General features: G+C 35.4%; 1 protein-coding gene across 6 annotated transcripts in view; it reads left to right on the top strand.

Annotated features, from left to right (window-relative positions):
• The first annotated feature begins 241 nt into the window (after positions 1–241).
• LOC123533205 (titin homolog) overlaps positions 242–23447 on the top strand; it is a 195083-nt gene continuing 171877 nt past the window's right edge. For 5 of the 6 annotated variants that reach the window (XM_053519537.1, XM_053519536.1, XM_053519534.1 and 2 more), the window contains exon 1: positions 21890–21982. In XM_053519537.1, the coding sequence (XP_053375512.1) occupies positions 21905–21982 (78 nt within the window). In that variant the 5' untranslated portion in view covers positions 21890–21904. Of the gene's footprint in view, positions 452–21889; positions 21983–23447 lie in introns of those variants that run through there. The other variant, XM_053519533.1, reaches the window with a different exon arrangement.

The following is a 23447-nucleotide window of genomic DNA, read 5'->3' as shown; positions in this document are numbered from 1 at the left end:
AAGTTATCTTTTAAATGAAGGTTTACATTGTGGTAAAGGGAGGGAAGCCATAAATTTCTACTTGTAAGAGCCTAATTCTACTTTTTATTTCAGTCGAAGCTGAAAGAAAATATTTATCAGTAATTAAGTGCTATAATTGATTTTTGTGAATTTGATACGATCAGTTAAGGTAAAGCATGCTGACTTACCCTTTGTTAAAAATGGATTGTGCGAGTGTCCCATGTGATAAATTAAGCAGACGACACAGCATCATGAGCATACAGGTAGAACAGAATGGCGGAAACCTACTGGATTAAATCTTTACAACCAAATTAGTGTAAAAATGTTGACGGATCAGGATTATCTCTTCATTAAAAAAAAAACAAATTGGATAAAAATTTATTAAAAACATGAAATAAGGAAAAAGATGGATAAATATTTAAAAATTGAGCCAGCATCTTTGGAAGAAATGGTAAAGAGATTACATTGTTTTGTTATGTATTTTACATGTATAACATATATATGCCTTTGTAAGAAAGAAATTAGATATAAAAAGGATGAGTTACTTTGTTAATGGAGCAGTTTATCACCGATATAATTCATTAATGTACACTATACAGTCATTATTTGTATGATAAATAAAGTATAGTCAGATAGCAAAACAAGTTTTATCATGAAAATGTATAGTTATTTGATTGCAGAGAAAAAATCAATTGGTTGATTTTATAAATGGCATCCTGCAGATTTGGTATGAATAAATAGATAATTCAATAGCCTATCTCTATATACACCTTAAATAATGCAAATCAATAATAAATAGAATAAAGCAATGCAAAGACCTGTTATATACATGTAAGAATAATGTACACTATTTGAATATTTTTGCCTATGGTAAATGTAATGGATAATTGAACAGAAAATAAAGTTAGAAACCCTTTATATGAAAAGATGGGAACATGAGCTTTCTGAAATTGGATCTTGTAATTTTGTAGTTTTATAGATATTTTAATATGACTTCTGAAATGAAAGGGGATTGAAGGGTCAAAGTAGGGTCAGTAGAAGGAAAGGTCCATTTATTTTGTTTATATGAGTCAACTTAAGGTGAGTACCCAATTTATATTTCAGTCAAAAAGACCTGGACAATTCGTACCCCCAAAAATATTAGGTTTCCTTGATAAACCAACTTTTTTAACCCAAACATCTGATAGATTTGTGTAATTTTGTCATTGTTATGGTGTTGTTCTTAAATAATGTTTCAAGGAAAATATTGAGCACACTACCCAGTCTTTGTTATTCACTGAATTTTCTATTTGTCCTCAGTTTTGAAAATATAAATTAAATGCTACATTATAGAATTTTTTTCTTATAGGCTCAACAAGACTTATATAGCCAGCTAATTTAACCCATATGAAGTGGTCAGCCACTATATTTATGTAAATGTGAAGACACTGTATGTATAAGATATGTAAATGAAATTCATCAGATAATTAGCTTTATTATAGCAGTAAAGAATCCAGACAAACTCTCTCATAATTTTGTTACCCAGGGTGCATAACAGGGTCTGGCTTTTTATCGCCAGCTGGCAGATGACAAGTCTGGAAAGATTTTCATAAAACATGCAAAGTACACAACATATCTTGTTCATTAAAACAAAACTAAGGGGGTATTAAACACCTTTAGTGATAGCTCTAGTCTAAGTATCTTACCATCAGATTTTGCCAGTTTCAGTCATTTGGATATTTCCAAATTACCTCCCTAATACAGCTTGATTTGTAAAAAAAATCATATCTTTTACTGAAGGTTTTGTCATAGGTGTCCAAATTACAGGTGCCCAATTTTTTGGCTGCACTTACGCACCACAGACTGCCCGAGCATCAACATAATATATATCTACCATGTTGTGCACTGTTACTCATTTTACTATACCTGTGTTATGATTAAAAATAAAATCTTTCTTTATCACTGTATAAAAGTGTAGACATTTGATAAAAGGTACCCAGATAATATTTTGTGTCTGAGGGTGTTCAATGGATGATTGCTTAGATTTTATGATTGCACATAATTATAGGAACTTGATAGTTGAGCATTGATTTTAAATAGTTTTGAAAGAATGTCTCTCAAAGTGCATGTCAGCACATTTTTTCAGTGTATTTCACATACCTGCTAACTTCCTGAAATAATGTGAATGGGTTTCTGAGATAAAGTAAGTGAGTTTTTGAAATACATTATTAATGAGTCTCTGTCTGAAATAAAATAGGGGTCATCTGCACGGCATGTCTAATAACCTTATTAAGTTTGAAGGTTTTGGGTTAAATGGTTGTCAAGCTATTGATCAGAAATGGTTTTCTATGATCTGACACCTGTGATCCCAAAATCAATAGGGGTCATCTCCTCTGCATGTCCAATCATCTTAAGAGGTTTCAAAATTCTGGGTCAAGTGGTTCTCAAGTTATTGTTTGGAAATAGTTTTCCATGTTCCGGCCCCTGTGACCTTGACCTTTAATGGAGTGACCCCAAAAACCATAGGGGTCATCTACTCCATAAGCCCTATCACCCTACAAAGTTTGAAGGTTCTAGGTCAAATGATTCTGCAGTTATTGATCGGAAATGAAGTGTGACAGATTGACCAAAACATGGAAAACCATTTCCAATCCATAACTTGAGAACCACTTGACCCAGAACATTGAAACTGGGATAATTGGACATGCTGATTAGATGATCCCTATTGCATTTCAATCACTAAGCCAACCATCAGTGTCTCTTTGACTTTCGCTCCTGCCCCCTATTGCCTTCTTGTCTATTACTTCCATTTTAGGTAGCTTTGGTCAAGGTCATTGTCACTTAATACAGAAAAATGGTTTTCAGTCAATAATTAAAAATGAGTAGCTTCAAAAAGAATGAATTTCAATTGCATTTAAAGGGTGAAACATTTATCCCGTTCAGTTGGGGATTCCAATTCACTGAATTTAAACAAGCAGCAGTATTTCATAGGAAGCAGTCTGCCTAAGAATTAATTACTTTTTAGCTCACCTGAGCCAAAGGCTCATGGTGAGCTATTGTGACCGCTCAATGTCCGTCGTCCGTTGTGTGTCGTCCGTCGTGTGTCCGTCAACATTGGACAGAATTACACCAAACTTCACAGGAATGATCCTTGGGTGGCCCCCTTTCAAAATTGTTCAAAGAATTGAATTCCATGCAGAACTCTGGTTGCCATGGCCACCGAAAGGAAAAACTTTAAAAATCTTCTTCTCAAAAACCAGAAGCCCTAGAGCTTAGATATTTGGTTTGAAGCATTGCCTAGTGGACCTCTAGCAAATTTGTTCAAATCATGACCCCAGGGTCAAAATTGACTCCGCCCCAGGGGTCACTTGATTTTACATAGGAAAATTTAAAAAAAAATCTTCTTCTCAAAAACCAGAAGGTCTAGAGCTTAAATATTTGACATGTAGCATTGCCTAGTGGACCTCTACTAAAATTGTTCAAATCATGACCCCGGGGTCAAAATTGGAAAATCTTCAAAATTTTTCTAAAAATAAACCAGAAGGCCTAGGGCTTAGATATTTCACATGTAGCATTGCCTAGTAGACCTCTACAAAATTTATTCAAATCTTGACCCCCGGGGTCAAAATTGACCCCACCCCAGGGGTCACTTGATTTTACATAGGAAAATCCTCTAAAAATAAACCAGAAGGCCTAGAGCTTAGATATTTGACGTGTAGCATTGCCTAGTGGACTTCTACAAAATATGTTCAAATCATGACCCCCGGGGTCACAATTGACCCCGCCCCAGGGGTCACTTGATTTTACATAGGAAAATCTTCAAAATTTTTCTAAAAATAAACCAGAAGGCCTAGATCTTAGATATTTGACATGTAGCATTGCCTAGTAGACTTCTACAAAATTTATTCAAATCATGACCCCCGGGGTCAAATTGACCCCGCCCCATGGGGTTTCTTGATTGTACATAGAAAAATCTTCAAAATTTTCTAAAAATAAACCAGAAGGCCTAGAGCTTAGATATTTGACACGTAGCATTGCCTAGTGGACCTCTACAAAATTTGTTCAATCATGACCCACGGGGTCAAAATTGACCCCGCCCGAGGGGTCACTTGATTTTACATAGGAAAATCTTCAAAAAATTCTAAAAATAAACCAGAAGGTGTATTGACATATAGCATTTCCTAGTATGGACCTCTACAAAATTTGTTCAAATCATGACCCCCGGGGTCAAAATTGACCCTGCCCGAGGGGTCACTTGACTTTACATAGAAAAATCTTCAAAAAATTTCTAAAAATAAACCAGAAGACCTAGATCTAAGATATTTGACATGTAGCATTGCCTAGTAAACTTCTACAAAATTTGTTCAAATCTTGACACACGGGTCAAATTGACCCAGCCCCATGGGGTTACTTGATTGTACATATAAAAATCTTCAAAATTTTCTAAAAATAAACTAGAAGGCCTAGTGCTTAGATATTGACCTCTACAAAATTTGTTAAAATCTTGATCCCCCAGGGTCAAATTGACACAGCCGCAGGAGTTACTTGATTGTACATAGGGAAATCTTCATAAATTTGCTAAAAATAAACCAGAAGGCTTAGATCTTAGATATTTGATATGTTACATTGCCTAGTAGACTTCTACAAACTTTGTTCAAATCATGACCTCCGGGGTAAAGTTGGCCCCAACCCAGGGGTTACTTGATTGTACATCAGAAAATTTTCCAAAAAATTTCTAAAAATCATCAGTTTGACATTTGAAACATGTAGCTCATATTACTCAGGTGAGCGATCCAGGGTCATCATGACCCTCTTGTTTACTAAATGTTAATGACAAATTTCACCTACATATATAAACTCCTTATTTATTCAATGTTGATATACTACAACAGTAAGTAACTACAGATGAGACCTGGTGTTGTGATTAATCATACATAGTTTAGGTGGAGCTAGACAAAAAATCACCAAAAGCATTATATAGTTCAGGTATTTTAAAAAATAAAGTTTAATGACATTAATTTACATTGATTGATTGTAGAACAGCTGTTAGAGACATTAATTATATATAAATTTAAACTGGGGGATTTTAGTTTAAAATATTTTGTTCAAAGTATTCCAAATGCAAGTGTGAACTTACCTAGCCGTGCACACTTCATAAATCAGCTTACAAATCAATCATTATTAAATAACTTTGTTATTTATCATTGAAATGAACAGATTTACAAAATATTTAATATTTGCCACTTAATCCATTCCTTAATCCGGTGTCTGGATTAACTCTTTATGTCAAAGTAATACAATTTGGTGTTTCTTAATTATAAACACACCAGAGTGCTTCTATGACCTGTGTTTTGGAACATAATGACTGGATTTTTCCTTTTCATCTGACATTTTACACAAATTAACTTTGGTAAGATTTCATTTTAATCATTTTATTACTGATTTTTGCATCCCATCTTGGAGTAAAAAATAACAAAATAAGCAAAAGCCCTATAATGCTTTTATCAAGAGTTACTCTTTTATAAACTGTGTAGATCTCTTCAGAATTAAAAAAACTTGTAAGTTTATGTCTTGCAGACATGTCCTGTTTATAGGTTAAACAAGGACAGGATGCTGGACTTATCATACTTGACCATTCAGGTTTTGGAACATCTTTTTGTAGCTTTTTCTTGTCACCTGATAAAGATGTCATTCTCCTCTGTCAAAATATAATTGACTATATCAGAGTAATCATCACTTACTTACATACTGTCATATAACACTAAACGTCACGGACCTGATCAAAACACTATAATTTAATGCTTCATACTTTTATAGAACATAAAGATAGTCACTGTAGTGAAGCTACTGTCTAAAGTAATAACATTTAATGTAAAATTATACATTAAAGATGTTTACTTTTTAGCGCCTCAATGTTAATTGGTTTTTTATATATATATATATATATTCTATTGATGTTCTTGTACTGATCAGATAACACTTATATTACTTAAATATTAGATATGGAAATCATATACGAACAAGAGGTCCAAAATCGGATCTTGGTAAGAAAATGTTAAGAGATAAACAGTACCTTTTGTATTTTATGTTAAATGGCTTTTAAGGCTTCAGAACTGTTTAAGAAATTCTATGGGGCATTTTAACACATATTGAAGGAATAGTTAAGTAATGATGCCATGATGTGTGCACAGAGTCGCTACATTATCAGACAATTAGACTGTGCTGTACTGTCCTTGGTGCACAGAGTCGCTACATTACCAGACAATTAGACTGTGCTGTACTGTCCTTGGTGCACAGAGTCGCTACATTACCAGACAATTAGACTGTGCTGTACTGTCCTTGGTGCACGGAGTCGCTACATTACCAGACAATTAGACTGTGCTGTACTGTCTTTGGTGCACGGAGTCGCTACATTACCAGACAGTTAGACTGTGCTGTACTGTCTTTGGTGCACGGAGTCGCTACATTACCAGACAATTAGACTAGCTGTACTGTCTTTGGTGCACAGAGTCGCTACATTACCAGACAATTAGACTATGCTGTACTGTCTTTGGTGCACGGAGTCGCTACATTACCAGACAATTAGACTGTGCTGTACTGTCTTTGGTGCACAGAGTGGCTACATTACCAGACAATTAGACTGTGCTGTACTGTCTTTGGTGCATGGAGTCGCTACATTACCAGACAGTTAAACTATGCTGTACTGTCTTTGGTGCACGGAGTGCACGGAGTCGCTACATTACCAGACAATTAGACTATGCTGCTACATTACCAGACAATTAGACTATGCTGTACTGTCTTTGGTGCACAGAATCGCTACATTACCAGACAATTAGACTGTGCTGTACTGTCCTTTGTGCACAGAGTCGCTACATTACCAGACAATTTGACAATGCTGTACTGTCTTTGATGCACGGAGTCGCTGTACTGTCTTTGGTGCACGGAGTCGCTACATTACCAGACAGTTAGACTATGCTGTACTACCAGACAATTAGACTATGCTGTACTGTCTTTGGTGCACGGAGTCGCTACATTACCAGACAGTTAGACTATGCTGTACTGTCTTTGGTGCACAGAGTCGCTACATTACCAGACAGTTAGACTATGCTGTACTGTCTTTGGTGCACAGAGTCGCTACATTACCAGACAGTTAGACTATGTACTGTCTTTGGTGCACAGAGTCGCTACATTACCAGACAGTTAGACTATGCTGTACTGTCTTTGGTGCACGGAGTCGCTACATTACCACAGTTAGACTATGCTGTACTGTCTTTGGTGCACAGAGTCGCTACATTACCAGACAGTTAGACTATGCTGTACTGTCTTTGGTGCACGGAGTGGCTACATTACCAGACAATTAGACTATGCTGAACTGTCTTTGATGCACGGAGTGGCTACATTACCAGACAGTTAGACAATGCTGTACTGTCTTTGGTGCACGGAGTGGCTACATTACCAGACAGTTAGACAATGCTGTACTGTCTTTCAGACATCCCAACTTTTTCTGAATGCCAAGTGGGAGTTTTTGCTTTCCAAAGTGGGAGATTGAGGTGTTCAAGTGGGAGATTTTATACCGCGGTAATAATGTTCATGATAACGAAGCTTTTAACAAATCTAATGATAATATAAACTTATTTGCCCTTATAAAATCACTAGTCTTAAAAAAATTCACTTGTCTATATCTTATTATTCATGCATTTTTAATGTTTTGGAACAATAATACATGAAGCCTTCTGTGCAAAATTAAATAGTTATGGCACTTTAAGCACTATGTCTAAATTCAAAACACCACTGAGAATTAAACCTGCACTTTTATAGGAGAGATCGCCGTGACGTCACGCGTTAACATCTGTTTATCTGGTGGTTGGCAAAACAAATGATTTTAACACCGTTTGCGTATTGAATCAGAATTTTTAATTTTTAATAACTTTTTTGCTCATTTATGGATTTTCAAAATTCAAAAAGATTTGAAATACTAACAATCTTCATATTTTTGTATCCAAATATCTTTTTTCAATGAATAACCGTTTTAAATGACATATAATTTTAAAAGCTGCGTAGTGATTTTCACAACCTTTAGAAAAACAGTGTAAGTTAAGCGTTCATAATTAATCCATTTTATTTCGAAATAACAATTAAAAGTAATCAATAAATTGCTTGTTTTATAACCTTTCCATTGATCAAAAAATTATTTATGTAATTTGTGTTTTAAGAAAGTTTAGACCGTTAGAAAAACATCACTGCTTACAAAAAACATGGACGGTCGGCTTCTGCCCACCCGATCACTGTCTTATCAGTTCTAAAAATAGAATTTGTATACAAACACGATCTCTCCTATTTCTTTTGTTGGAAAGAAGACTCCCCATGTGAATTTTACTTGACAAACAGTACAGCTGTTAGAACTGTAAAAACAAAATGTATATAGCTAAAAGAATAAAAGTTCAAGCAATAGAAAATTTACTGTTTGATTCTCATCCCTGTCAACCAGTATTTAAAACCCCTGGCTCAAATAATTTTATTGATCAAAATCCTGTTATCCAAAATTGAATGTCCGGGTATTGTTACACTTTCGTAGATTTGCCTAAATCTCCAGTTAAAATGATGTGTTTGACAAATTGTTATGATGCAAAGACAGTTTAACAGCATTTGATAGTAAGTGGTATTAAAATTTACCATGACATTTCCTCTTATCAAAATGATTTTAAGAGAAATGTTTTTTAAAACCTAGCAGGTTGACTCGGCGACCATCTACTTTCGATTTCAAAAAGTTACAGAAAAAGGTAAAGCCAGTATAATTTCTAATCTAAATTTGATTGAATTTAATTAGATATCTAATGTCTGGATTTTAATTTCAACTGTGACACATTAATCAACACCTGGCTTTGTTAAATCGTGTAATAAACAATAATCAGCATGGGTAGAATAAGGTGCGAAAATATCCGAAAGCTGTTGTTTACAGACTCGTCAGTAGTGATACAGTATCAGATAGGCGCAAAGAAGCGGATTATTTCATAATTTTTGTGTGTTTATGTTGTTTTGTTTTTTTAATCGGGAGATTGAGACTTCTGATCGGGGTGATCGGGTTTTACAACCAGAATCGGGAGAAACCCGATCGGATCGGGAGAGTTGGGATGTCTGGTCTTTGGTGCACGGAGTGGCTACATTACCAGACAGTTAGACTATGCTGTACTGTCTTTGGTGCACAGAGTCGCTACATTACCAGACAGTTAGACTATGCTGTACTGTCTTTGGTGCACAGAGTCGCTACATTACCAGACAGTTAGACTATGCTGTACTGTCTTTGGTGCACGGAGTCGCTACATTACCAGACAATTAGACAATGCTGTACTGTCTTTGATGCACGGAGTCGCTACATTACCAGACAGTTAGACTATGCTGTACTGTCTTTGGTGCACGGAGTCGCTACATTACCAGACAGTTAGACTATGCTGTACTGTCTTTGGTGCACGGAGTCGCTACATTACCAGACAGTTAGACTATGCTGTACTGTCTTTGGTGCACGGAGTCGCTACATTACCAGACAGTTAGACTATGCTGTACTGTCTTTGGTGCACAGAGTCGCTACATTACCAGACAGTTAGACTATGCTGTACTGTCTTTGGTGCACGGAGTCGCTACATTACCAGACAATTAGACTATGCTGTACTGTCTTTGGTGCACAGAGTGGCTACATTACCAGACAGTTAGACAATGCTGTACTGTCTTTGGTGCAGGGAGTCGCTACATTACCAGACAGTTAGACTATGCTGTACTGTCTTTGGTGCACGGAGTGGCTACATTACCAGACAATTAGACTGTGCTGTACTGTCTTTGGTGCACGGAGTGGCTACATTACCAGACAATTAGACTGTGCTGTACTGTCTTTGGTGCACGGAGTGGCTACATTACCAGACAATTAGACTGTGCTGTACTGTCTTTGGTGCACGGAGTGGCTACATTACCAGACAATTAGACTGTGCTGTACCGTCTTTGGTGCACGGAGTCGCTACATTACCAGACAATTAGACTATGCTGTACTGTCTTTGGATAAAATTTGTAAGATTACCATGTTACACTGTCATTTAAACTGTGGACAAAGTTGTTAGATTACTATGCCTTACTGTACTATATATTGTGCACAAAATTGTTAAATTACCATGCCATACATTATTATATGCTGTGCACAAAATTGTTTAATTATATGGCCATACTGTATTATAAGCTGTTCACAAAATTGTTAAATTATCATGCCATACTGTTTTTTGAGCAGTACACAAAACTGATAGTGATACTATAAGCTATCCACATAAATGTTAAACTACCATACCATACTGTAATGTAAGCTGTGCACAAATTTGTTAAATTACCATGTGATACTATACTGTAACCTGTGCTCAAAAATGTTTAATACTGTGCGATATGCACAAATTGAATAATTTACTATGCCATACTGTGCTGTAACCTGTTTGCAAAAACTGTAAACTGTTCACAACTCTGTTAATTACCATGCTATACTTTGCTGTAAGTTGTACACAAAATCGTAAAATCACCATGATGTTATATATTTCAAGATGTGCACAAAATTGTTAAATAACCATGCCATATTGTAACTGTAAGCTGTTAACATTTATCTCCATATTTTGAAAAGGGAAATTCAAAGAACACCAAATTATAGAAAGAAAGAGTTGTTTTACATGGAAATTCAACAGCATATAAGACATGTATATCACTCTACAATAAGATCGTCAATAAACAGTTATATACATTTTATTCCAGAAAAGGACAACATAAAGGGGTCACACTTTTCAATATTTCAGCACCTTTAAAAACTTACCATTTTCAAAGAACTGTTGCATATCTTGGTTTGATGCATTGACAACAAAGTCCCATTGCTGAAAATTCACATATCTAGGTTTAACGTAGTTTTCATCAATGTTTATTAACCAGGTTTTCAACGAAAACCCGAGTTATTAGATTGGGGTAGATGTCGGTCGGGCAGGCGGCGGCGTCAAACTCAGGTGTTTCCGGTCAATAACTTTTGTTTCGGTAAAGATATTTGAATAAAACTTGGTATGTATGTAGCTTATATCAAGACAAAGGCTGGGATTGATTTTGGGGTTTCTGGGGTCAAGGTCAAGGTCACTGTTACTTAAAATAGAAAAGGGTTTCCGGTCAATAACTTAACTTAGGAATGAGCTATCATGATGAAACCTGGTGTATAGAAAACTTATATAAAGTTGTAGCTTGGGATAGATTTTGGGGTTTCTGGGATCAAGGTCAAGGTCATTGTTACTAAAAATAGGGTTAGGTTTGGGTTAGGGTTAGCATATCTTCTACATGCATGGAGGGATTTTGATGTAACTTGGCACAATTATACATCATCATGAGACGAAGTGTCTTGCGCAGTTCCCTTCTTTAGAATTACTTCCCTTTGTTGTTACTATAAATAGCTTATATTGTAACTTTTTCATTACTAGACGTAGGGAAAAATCGAGACCACTTTTCTGTAGTACAACATGCATGTTACATCCAATTTTGAGGTGTATTTTGACCAATCTCTACCTGGTAAGGATTTCTGTGTGGACTTACAATTTTTTTTTTTTTTTTTTTTTTTTTTTTTTTTTTTAAGATTAACTTCCCTTAGTTGTTACAATAAATAACTTATATTGTAACTTTTTTATAATTGACCGTAGGGAAAAACCAAGACCACTTTTCTGTGGTACAACATAGTTGTTACTTTCTAATATTAGGTGTATTTTAAGGTATCTCTACCTGGTAAGGAGTTCTTTTGTGGACTTAGAAAAACAAAAGAATTACAATGATTACTAAACAACCACAAAATTAAAATTGCATCTGCAAATACAGGTGCTAGAGTAAAGAAATTTGCTGTGACGGGCGTATATTGTGACATTCTGGCACTCTTGTTTATTCTTATGAAAAGTGTTGAAAACCTGGTTTCGTGGCATTGCCGCTTTTCTTGTTTTTATTTCTTTACAAATGGCAATCTTTTTATGCCCCCGAAGGGAGGCATATAGTTTTTGAACCGTCTGTCTGTCTGTCCGTCTGTCGGTCTGTCAGTCTGTCCGTCTGTCCGCAATTTTCGTGTCCGGTCCATATCTTTGTCATCGATGGATGGATTTTCAAATAACTTGGCATGAATGTGTACCACAGTAAGACGACGTGCAGTGCGCAAGACCCAGGTCCGTAGCTCAAAGGTCAAGGTCACACTTAGACGTTAAAGGATACAGGGTTCAAGCTAGCCCAGAAAAATTGGGAGAAGTGACTTCTCCCTTCAGTGAAAATAGGGAGAAGTTTTCTCAGAACAGGGAGAAGTGAGGCTGCGGGTCAAAACAGTCATTAATTAAACCGTATATTACAGTTTTGATGGTACAGCACAAAGGAATAACATTTCAAAACAACACATATTTTACTTATAAATAAGTACAAAATACCAAGTATCAAATACAAACACACACAGTGAGCATGTATTTATGCAGTAGTTTGAAACATTCATAAATAATACTAAATCACCATCAGTATTATAACAGGCATGTGTAGTGTTATTTGCTGTTCGGCTCATGTGTCATGACCCCTTGCATTGCATTATCAAATTTTGCCAGTCTACATATAACACAGTGCGATTTGCCGGGCTCATCTTCCTTCCACCAGTCAAAACTAACAATAGAAAATTATTTTTCAATTCTTATCCATGCACACCCCTGTTTCAAACCCCAGCTGGTCAAAATCCGGATATCCAAAATTTTATGTCCGGATACTGATACACTCATAAGCATTGCCCAATTCTCGAGTCTAAAGAATATATTTGACAAATTGTGATGATGGAAAGAAAATTTAACGGCACTGGACAGTATCTAATATCAAAGTCTACAATGACAATACCTTTTATTGAAGAAAATTAAGAAAAATGTCCATGAAATACCGGCAAGTTGTCACCGCGAGCAGACATTCTGACAGCCTACTTTCGTTTTCAAAAAACTTTAACAAAAAGATAAAAGCTAATGTGTTCTTATCTAAAATTGATTGTGACTGATTGAAATTAAATACATGTTGTCTGAATTTCAATTTAATTTATGTATAACACGAGAATATTTACGTCTGGCAGCCGCAATTAAAACCATACATTACGAACAACTCTGGTTATTATTCAGAGCTTTTCTTTAGGCCCTATCGGTCAATTTGCAATGGGCTATCATCCTATAACCAGCTACTGACTCTTGCGCCGACATACTTGTGTTTTTGTTTTTATTTACCCTACTTTTGACAGTTTTTAGTTGTTTGTTTTCACACGTGATGCACACACTTTTTATCCGTGATGCACAAAATCAATTAAAGGCAATTTTGTTTCGCCTCGTTTGATTGGTGTTTCCAAAGTTTTCGACCAATTAAAATCATCCTAACGATATTCGGTGATAGGCGGAGCATACTTTGTTGACACGTGAAGTTCACAACCCGTAACGGGAGAAGTTTCGCTAATTGATTATGTAATGTTTTTACAAGCTGATTAGAAGCTGATAGATGTGATATATACATGTATGATAACTGCCTCGGGCGCCAGATTTTAGGGCGACTTGTTTTTCGCTTTTCTGTACAAACAGAGCGAAGTCATCAGAAAAAAAGCGACCACTTCGCTCACGTCGCCTAGAAGCGTGGACCCTGGGATAGTGCATTGATTGGCGTGTCCGGTCCATATCTTTGTCATGGATGGATGGATTTTCAAATAACTTGGCATAAATGTGTACCACAGTAAGATGACGTGTCGTGCGCAAGACCCAGGTTCGTAGCTCAAAGGTCAAGGTCACACTTAGATGTTAAAGGATAGTGCATTGATGGGCGTGTCCGGTCCATATCTTTGTCATCGATGGATGGATTTTCAAATTACTTGGCATGAATGTGTACCACAATAAGACGACGTGTCACACGCAAGACCCAGGTCCGTAGCTCAAAGGTCAAGGTCACACTTAGACGTTAAAGATCATTTTTCATGATAGTGCTTTGATGGGCATGTCCGGTCCATATCTTTGTCATTCATGCATGGATTTTAAAATAACTATGCATGAATGTGTGACACAGTAAGATGATGTGTCTCGCGCAAGACCCAGCTCCATAGGTCAAAGGTCCTAAACTCTAACATCGGCCATAACTATTCATTCAAAGTGCCATCGGGGGCATGTGTCATCCTACGGAGACAGCTCTTGTTTTAAAAGGGGGACAACTTTTTGAGAATATTTTAAGTATGCAGTTGTACAGGACAATAGGATAAAACAAGTCTTGCTACGAACTAGATAATTTTTTTTTTATAATAATTTTGTTATATATTTTAACTTCATTAGTCTTGGCTCTGACCCAGTGTTTTAAGAAGAAAAGGGACATAATTATATAAAATTTGAATAGCCTCAGGAGTTACCTCCTGTGAACAAAACACAGGGTCTGAACACAGACTAGGGTAAAACATGTAATGGACAAGTAAGATTGTTGGTAAAGATGCTGCTCTTTTACAAAATATTTCTGTGGTTTGGTGATACACTTCTAAACCTTAACAAACTCATTAAATCACCATGGCATACTCTACTGGAAGCTGTAAAGTATGTATATAGTCAAAGGTCAAGGTCATGCAGTACCTTTCTGTGTGTAACTCTGACCTCCAAAATCGCTATCTTATCAAGAGTTGCTTGTTCCATTGGGTTTGTGCTAGCTAAAAGTGTGCCTATTAAATAATAATGATTATACAGTACTGAGTAAAACATCAGATAAAAAAACTTTTAAAAGCCTGTCATTTAATATTATTGTGTTTTTACTTGAAGCGTTTTAATTATCAGCCATCTTATCAGGTCACATAAGTGGTTGTGACCAGCCCAAGGGTCATGTTTGACACATTTTAACCATAGTTCAACAATATTTTGTGATTGTGTATCACACTATCATTGTAGACCATCAGTACATAAGGATCATAATTTCATAATTGTCATTATACCAATTCTAGATTAAATATAATCTCTTTGAAATAGAAATTGACAATTTCAACATTGATTCCTACATTATTATGATTTACAACAAAAAACTTGGTCTACCTTGTTCACATGAGATTTTGAACTGTAAGAAAGACTTTGATGACATTCTTTATGAGAACCATTTTTTGTCATCTGACCTAAGGGAGGTATATAGTTTGTGCCATATTCATCTTCTTGTCTGTCTGTTTTGGAGTCACACAGTCTTGTTTCTTATTCTTTTGTCTGTCCATTTATCTTTCTGTTTTGGAGTCACACAATCTTGTTATTTATTCTCCTGTCTCTCCATTTATCTTTCTGTTTTGGAGTCACACAATCTTGTTATTTATTCTCCTGTCTCTCCATTTATCTTTCTGTCTTGGAGTCACACAATCTTGTTACTTATTCATCTGCCTGTCCATTTATCTTTATACCCCAACCAAACATGTTTGTGTGGGGTGGGGGGCTATATAGGAGTCACTTTTGCTATCTCAGTTATTACTAAATGGATTTGATTCAAACTTGAAATAGATGTTCCACCTTATCACACACATCATGTGACACAAGGTGCATAACTCTGACACCAATTTTTCATGAATTATGCCCCCTTTTTCTTAGAATTTAAGGTTAATTTTGATGCATTTTCACTATATCTCAGTTATTACTAAATGGATTTGATTCAAACTTAAAATAGATGTTCCACCTTATCACCCGCATCATGTGACACAAGGTGCATAACTCTGACACCAATTTTTCATGAATTATGCCCCCTTTTACTTAGAATTTAAGGTTACTTTTGATGTATTTTCACTATATATCATTCTAAGTATTATAAAATTTCTTATGGTTGCCATTCTTCTGTGACAAGACCGTATTGTGGGGGTATAAGTCACTCCTGTGACAGTTCTAGTTCTGTCTTGGAGTCACGCAGTCTGTTACTTATTCCTCTGCATGTCCATTTATCTTTCTGTCTTAGAGTCACACAATCATGTTACTTATTCCTCTGCCTGTTTATTTATCTCTCTGTCTTGGAGTCACACAGTCTTGTTGCTTATTCCTCTGCCTGTCCATTTATTTTTAGCTCCACTATTCAGAGAATAGTCCTTCCGAGAATGTTGTGTCGCGCGTAGCTCCAAAAGTATTTGACCTAGAGTCACCAAAGTTTACAGGAATGTTGGTCAGCATGTGCAGTTGTGCACCTGGGGTTTTGCGTCTGGATTCACTCAGTCGTGTAGGAGTTATGGCCCCTGACTTAGTTAAAAATTGATCATTTTAATGTTGTGTCGCACGTAGATCCAAAAGTATTTGACCTAGAGTCACCAAAGTTTACAGGAATGTTGGTCAGCATGTGCAGTTGTGCACTTAGGGTTTCGCGTTTGGATTCATTCAGTCATGTAGGAGTTATGGCCCCTGACTTAGTTAAAAATTGGTCATTTTAATGTTGTGTCGCGCGTAGCTCCAAAAGTATTTGACCTAGAGTCACCGAAGTTTAAAGGAATGTTGGTCAGCATTTGCGGTTGTGCACCTGGGGTTTCATGTCTGGATTCATTCAGTATTGTAGGAGTTATGGCCCCTGACCTAGGAAAAAATTTGTGTCCTTTGTCATGTAGTGGGGGCATCTGTGTCCCATGGACACATTTCTAGTTTTAATATTACATATATTTTCTTTCATGTATTCTCTAACAGTTACAGTTACAACAATCATTATGGTAGGTTACTATACTTGTTTTATGGTATGGACAAAACCAAAACCAAAAAAGTAAAATTGGTACAAGAAGTCAAGCAGTCTATGAATTAATTGTGACAAATTGATTTAATTTATATAAATTTTCACTTAGTAAGTACATAGAATATTACATAATTGATACAAATTGTTTTATAAACTCCATAACCTTACAAAATAGAGATAATTTTTATACGCCCGAAGGGACGTATTATGTTATGACGCTGGTGTCCTTCTGTCCGTTAGCAATTTCGTGTCCGCTCTGTAACTCTTGAACCCCTTGAAGGATTTCAAGGAAACTTTACACAAATGTTCACCACACCAAGACAATGTGCAGAGCGCATGTTTTGGATGTCTCGCTTCAAGGTCAAGGTCACACTTAGGAGTCAAAGGTCTTATCACTTTTTTTCGTGTCCGCTCTGTAACTCTTGAACCTCTTGAAGGATTTCAAAGAAACTTGACACAAATGTTCACCACACCAAGACGATGTGCAGAGCTCATGTTCCGGATGACTTGCTTCAAGGTCAAGGTCACACTTAGGGGTCAAAAGTCATATCACTTTGTTTCGTGTCCGCTCTGTAACTCTTGAACCCCTTGAAGGATTTCAAAGAAACTTGACACAGATGTTCACCACACCAAGACGATGTGCAGAGCGCATCTTCCGGATGACCCGCTTCAAGGTCAAGGTCACACTTAAGGCAGGGCGTTCGGTTGACCCGAGGTCCCGGGTTTTGACCCGCGAAAATAGAGAAAAAACTTGTATTTGACCCGCATAAAATATGCCCCATGCGTCGGCTTGTCTCGCAGAAATTTACTTTGATGCGTCTCGAGTTAGAAAGTTCTGCCCCGTATCAATCAAAATCTCAGTGAATTTTAATATTGTTGCCAGCACAAACGGAAGTATGGCAATAGGCGGAGCGTCGTATGTTAATTAGCTACTGACAGATGTCAATCACGCCACGCGCCGACTGACACGTAATCATCTCGCGGTTTGTATTGAGTACAATAATGACCTGTCATTATCAAAGGTGTTTATTGATCAATGTGTAAATGTTAATTGGTAAACAATGCAGCCCAAGATTAACATGTTTGTATTACTTGGTAATTATTTGTGTGCTTGACACGATTACATGAGCCGGTCGGCCGTCACGGTCTATAATAAATTCATTATCATTGCCGAGGTTTTTCTTTGGGCAAAAAAAATAAATGCTTTAAATAAGCAGAAATTATACGTGGTATGGTGAAAAAATTTAAATTTAAAACAGGTATTTTAGCAAGAATTTTTAATGTTTACTTTCGTTTTCCGTATTTGTCACTCGTTTTCGCGACCGCCATTTTCGGACATTTTTATCATTTCTTAAGACTTTTCTAGTACAATCTAAATAAAAAGACAATAAAAAGTCTGCATTTAAGAAAAATATGATCACTCTTAGTTCTAATTTAGAAGAATTTGCCAAGAATAAAGTAAAACACCAAACCCACGCATTTCTAGGCAATGTGCAAAATAAGACAACTAAAATATGAATTTGCTGAAAAAAATCTGTAATGACTAATGTACTTGTTTTAGATAATGTCTATGAGAGTTGCATTAATAAAAGTATAGCTTGACCCCTGAAAAGCTAATCTTGACTCTTGAAAATCTGACTCTGACTCTTGAAAATCTGATTTTGACTCTTGAAAATTTAGGCTGAAGAGTCAATGACTTGAGTTTCAGAACCTACCGAAAGCCCTGCTTAAGGGTCAAAGGTCATATATGACTTTGCTTTGTGTATATTGCTCTGCATTGCAGTGCTCTTGTTTTTATTTGGCAGATCTCTTTTTTTATACTTACAATAATTTTTTTTGAATTACTTCCCTTTTATGTTACTATAAATAGCTTATTTTGAAACTTTTTTATTATTGGCTGTAGGGAAAAACCGAGACCACTTTTCTGTGGTATAACACGGATGGTACCTCCAATTTTAAGGTGTATTTTTACATACCTGTACCTGATAAGGATTTTTTTGTACACTTTGAATATTTTTTTTGTGGACTTAGATTTGTTTTTTTTGAAGTTATCCTTTTGTTGTTCCAGTCCTTTGGGGCTACAACAGTCAAGTTCTTAAAATTTTGCTCCCATCCTATGATGTAAGCCTTCGGGCGTATATTGCCCCGCTTGGCGGCACTCTAGTTTTAATATACTAAGCAAGTGACAAAAATGGCACATTTTTTATCATATATATATTTTTTTTCACACGACTAACCCCTCCCCTCCCCCCTCCACACACACACACCAAAGTTTTTTTTACACTACCAGACGAGTTATGGCCCATTACTTTGTCAAAAATATGTTAATCCGTCCGTCCCAATTTGTGTCATTCGTATCTCAAAAAATATTTGACCAAGATTAATCAAACTTCACAGAATTGTCATTCAGCATGTGAAGTTATGCCCCTGTTGTTTTTTTTTTAATTTGGATTTCACATAGCCATAGCAGAGTTATTTCATGTATCTCAAAAAGTATTTGATCAAGGATTATGGAACAATATAAGAATATTATTTGGCATGTAAAATTTAACTCCGCCAAACCAGAGTTATAGCCCTTGACTTAGTCAAAAAATATGTATAAAAGGGCATGAAAGTGTCACACAAATCTTAAAACATACTTGACCTAGGGTCATGAAACATAACAGACATAATATTCAGCATGTGAAGTTGTGCACCTGGGGTTTGTTTGGGATTTCTTTTGGTCAGACCAGAGTTACTGCCCTTGATTTAGTCAAAAATATGCATAAAGGGCATACAAGTTTGTATTGCATGTATCTCAAAACAGTTTTTTGACTTAGAGTCATAAAACATTAATAGAGGATTGTTATATTTCATGTGAAGTTGTGCACCTGATGTTTTGTTTTGGATTTCACTCAGCCATATTAGAGTTATGGTCCTTGACTTAGTGAAAAATACACATAAAGTTTGTGTTGAATTTATCTTAAAAAATATTTGACCTAAAGTCATGAAGGTATTATTCAATCAAAGTTATAGCCATTGACTGGAGTCAAAAATATGCATGAACTTCCTGGGCCTAAACGTTTGTGTCCCATGTATCCCAAAAAGTATTTGACCTAGAGTCATAAAACATCAAAAGATTATTACATACGTTGCATGTTTGTGTTGCATGTATCTTAAAAAATATTTCACCTAAAGACAGATGAAACCATGTATAGTAACAGTAAGTTGTGGGCATCAGTTTCCTATGGACACACATCTAGTTACTGTATAATTCGGTTATATCATATAGAACAGACTGAAACTGTTAAAGTCGTGGGTATCCATGCTTTCTTTCTGAGATATTCAGATTATTCTTGGATTTAGATTAAGGTATTCAATCTGTCTACTATTATTTTCTATATAAAGATAACAGTGTATATTTTTGTTTTCAGCATTTTCAGTCTTTCACTTTTTGTAAAACTACCCTTGTCTTTAAAGTCTGTCTATTTGCAATCAAAAAATAGAACACATAGGTTTGACCATAATTTAAAGAAGACATTGTTTGTGATGAAACTGCTGATATTGCTTAGATAGATGTCAGGAAATACATTTTTCTAGCAGTTCATACAGGCTTGAAAGCACATACATTGCTTAAAATCATCCAAAGAATGATGTTCCTCTTCTAATTCTAGTCAGGCATCAATTACATCTGACCTGAAAATGGCCTTTACTAGTTGGGGGATTGGGACGCCACTGTATACTGATATAGACTACATTCAAGTGGACCATATACAGTGAATAACTACTTTACTACCTCTTAGTAGTAAGTTCAGACACAGTGTAGGAGTGAGAGGATGTGTGTTGGTCTGACATCATCAGTCATGTTTACAATTAATCTAGACAAGTCCAGCATTATTGTTCAGCACCTGACCTTTTCAGCTTGGAAAACAAACCTATAGTACATCGTCTATCCGCCTGCAGGGGTTGCTGAGGCTTGCCAAAAAGGCTTGGAACTTTCGCTTCACAGTTTACCAATAGTGGACCTTCAGAAGATCTCTATTCCTTTGTCAGTTGCAAAAGCATCCATACCCATAGTTCTTAATCTAAATAATGTTTGTTGAATTCTGAGACTGAGACTGGTATTCGCAATCGAGGTAAACTGACCTCAAGGGGAGGGGTGCAGTCATGACTGTTTGTTAAAATAAGGCTGTTATTATTATTGTCATTATTAATATTGTTATTATTATTTATTATGTACAATGCCATTGAATATGTCATTGTATAAAAATAGGCATTTAATGAAATTATTCAGATTTAGTTTCAGTTTTCTGAGACAAGTCTTCAAACAGAACCTGGTGTGAATCCACGAAGCAATCATATTGTGCAACATGCTCTATAATCAGTTTAAAACTCAACTTTAATCAGATAAATTCATTGAATGCTTGAAATCACTTACCTTTAATGCTTTTTGTCAAGAGAAAGAAAGTTAATTTTTCATCGAATGAAGATATTAACAATGTAGTGTAAAATAATAAAGTGATGATGTTACTGTTACAAAAATATATTTCCATCAACAGGTGCCCCTTTGGAATTGCCTCAGTATATTTCCATCAACAGAACCCGCCCCTTTGGAATTGCCTCAGTATATTTCCATCAACAGAACCCGCCCCTTTGGAATTGCCTCAGTATATTTCCATCAACAGAACCCGCCCCTTTGGAATTGCCTCAGTATATTTCCATCAACAGAAGCCCCTTTGGAATTGCCTCAGTATTATATGTGTTCAGGTTTAGTATGTTTTTAATTATTTTGCAATGTCTGCTTGTAGCAGATAAGCACAATGTCCAACTTCATTGTGCTGCCTCACAACCCACTATTACAGAATGATGTATTCAATTTCAAAAGTGAAAATTTATATAAATAATGGAAAATAAATAATGGAAAATAACTAAATGATTAATTCTTAGTCGTATATCATTGAAATAGATCTGTGTCTGCCTCGGGTATAATTACACCTGTCAGACCAGCTTTAATTGGTGTCACTTGTGTGTAACTGTCAGGTACTGGGAGTTAACCTTTTGTCTTAATTTACATACTGTCAGTGTTTTTGTTGAAGAAATTGAATACATCCAGTTGAAAACTTTTTTTTTTCAAATAAGGAAGATTTTGTCTAAACTATTGGATCTAAAGAAGTTGCAGTAAGTGTTTATCTGAAACAGTGTGAAATTGTACATGTTCCAGCAACCAGAAGGTTCATATAACTATGATGCATTTTATAGTTTAATTAAGGAAATACTGTGTCATTATAGAGTAAGTGAACATTGGATTATATTTATATATTTGAATTTTTGTATTTTGCTAAACGAACTTGAAATAAGTGTCTGTTTCTGTATTGCATGAATTCTATACCGAAATATAAGTATTTTTTTTTATATTATTGTTCCTATAAACTGCTTTGGTTGTTGAACTTTAGAGATTATTTATAACTGCAGCAAGATGAAATATATTTACTTGCAAAAAAAAATGAAAACCTCATTGATTCTTCAGCAGTCTGATGAAAAGTTCCACTTTAAAATAATGCTGCTGTTTGGTGAAAAGGTGTTGTCTGTAGGTTTAGGGATATTCTGTATTTGATAGTTTATTAGGTATTTTTTGGAAATTCATTTATATATTTTTTTTGTCACTTTGGTAATGAGACACTTGGTATTAAATGAGATATTTTAATTAACATTTTTTCACATTCATTTATACTAAATAAACAGAGTCATTCTGACCATGACAACACGACTGTTTGACAGTTGATTACGTAACAAAACAGTAAAAAAACAATGTATAATATACTGTGTGGGTTGTTGTCATCGTAAACCTCAATTTACCTTAAAGTTTTTACATGCAGCATGTTTTTTTTTTTATTTCATGGTTTTGACCAAAATGATTTTAACTTTTGAAGATAAATGAGAGCACTGGAATTTCATTTCATTTATTTTAATGGGATTTACAAAGTCACAAAATCCTTGAAAAATTAATCCTTAATGATTTTGTACATGAAGTTGCTAGTCGCAAATACAGACAAAAATTACTGTTGCGTATTTGTACTCTTGAAAAGGCGTTTAAGAAAATAGATGGTATTACTATATTGAATGGGTCTTACTTCAGCTTATGTATTTTGTATATTTGCCAGTCATAGTGTACTTTATAGGAAGTTATTTGACTTAAATAAGATTATTACTTGTTTATTTATGAAGGCATGAATGGTAAACCATAAGCTGTTTGTCAAATTTTAAAGATGTTTGGAGTCAAGAGTTTAACAGCTATATCCAAATGACAGTCTATTTATAGGCAGTGATTGACAAAAAATATGATTCTTGCTCTATTTTTCCAAAGTGTGTTACATGACCATGATTTTGCAATACAAGAAAGTTGCATGAAAATTATGATAAAGGTGTTAGCTCAGTTTTCCCAATTAGAGGTCACCGGAGTTAATCCCTAGTGAAGTTTAATTTGAGAGAGTATGTCTTGGCTCTGCAGCATTTTCCTTTTCATAATACTAGATTACAAATATATATTGCTTGAAAGTATACCTTATAAACATACTTACTTTCTAAGAGTCATTGTTTTTTTACCCTCCCATATGCATAATAGATTCTTGCATTGTTTTGAAACTGTTGTTTTATGATTTAAACATGTTCATTCTAACGAGTTTGTTTGTATATATTCTATTAATGGTATGTTTTCCACTGTGTTCCTTTGTTAAATCTATTGGTAAATATGCTGT

Source organism: Mercenaria mercenaria, chromosome 12 (assembly GCF_021730395.1).
Source record: "Mercenaria mercenaria strain notata chromosome 12, MADL_Memer_1, whole genome shotgun sequence".
Taxonomy (NCBI): Eukaryota; Metazoa; Mollusca; class Bivalvia; order Venerida; family Veneridae; genus Mercenaria; species Mercenaria mercenaria.
The sequence above is the reverse complement of the archived record's forward strand: the minus strand, read 5'-3'. Positions and strand labels throughout refer to the sequence as shown.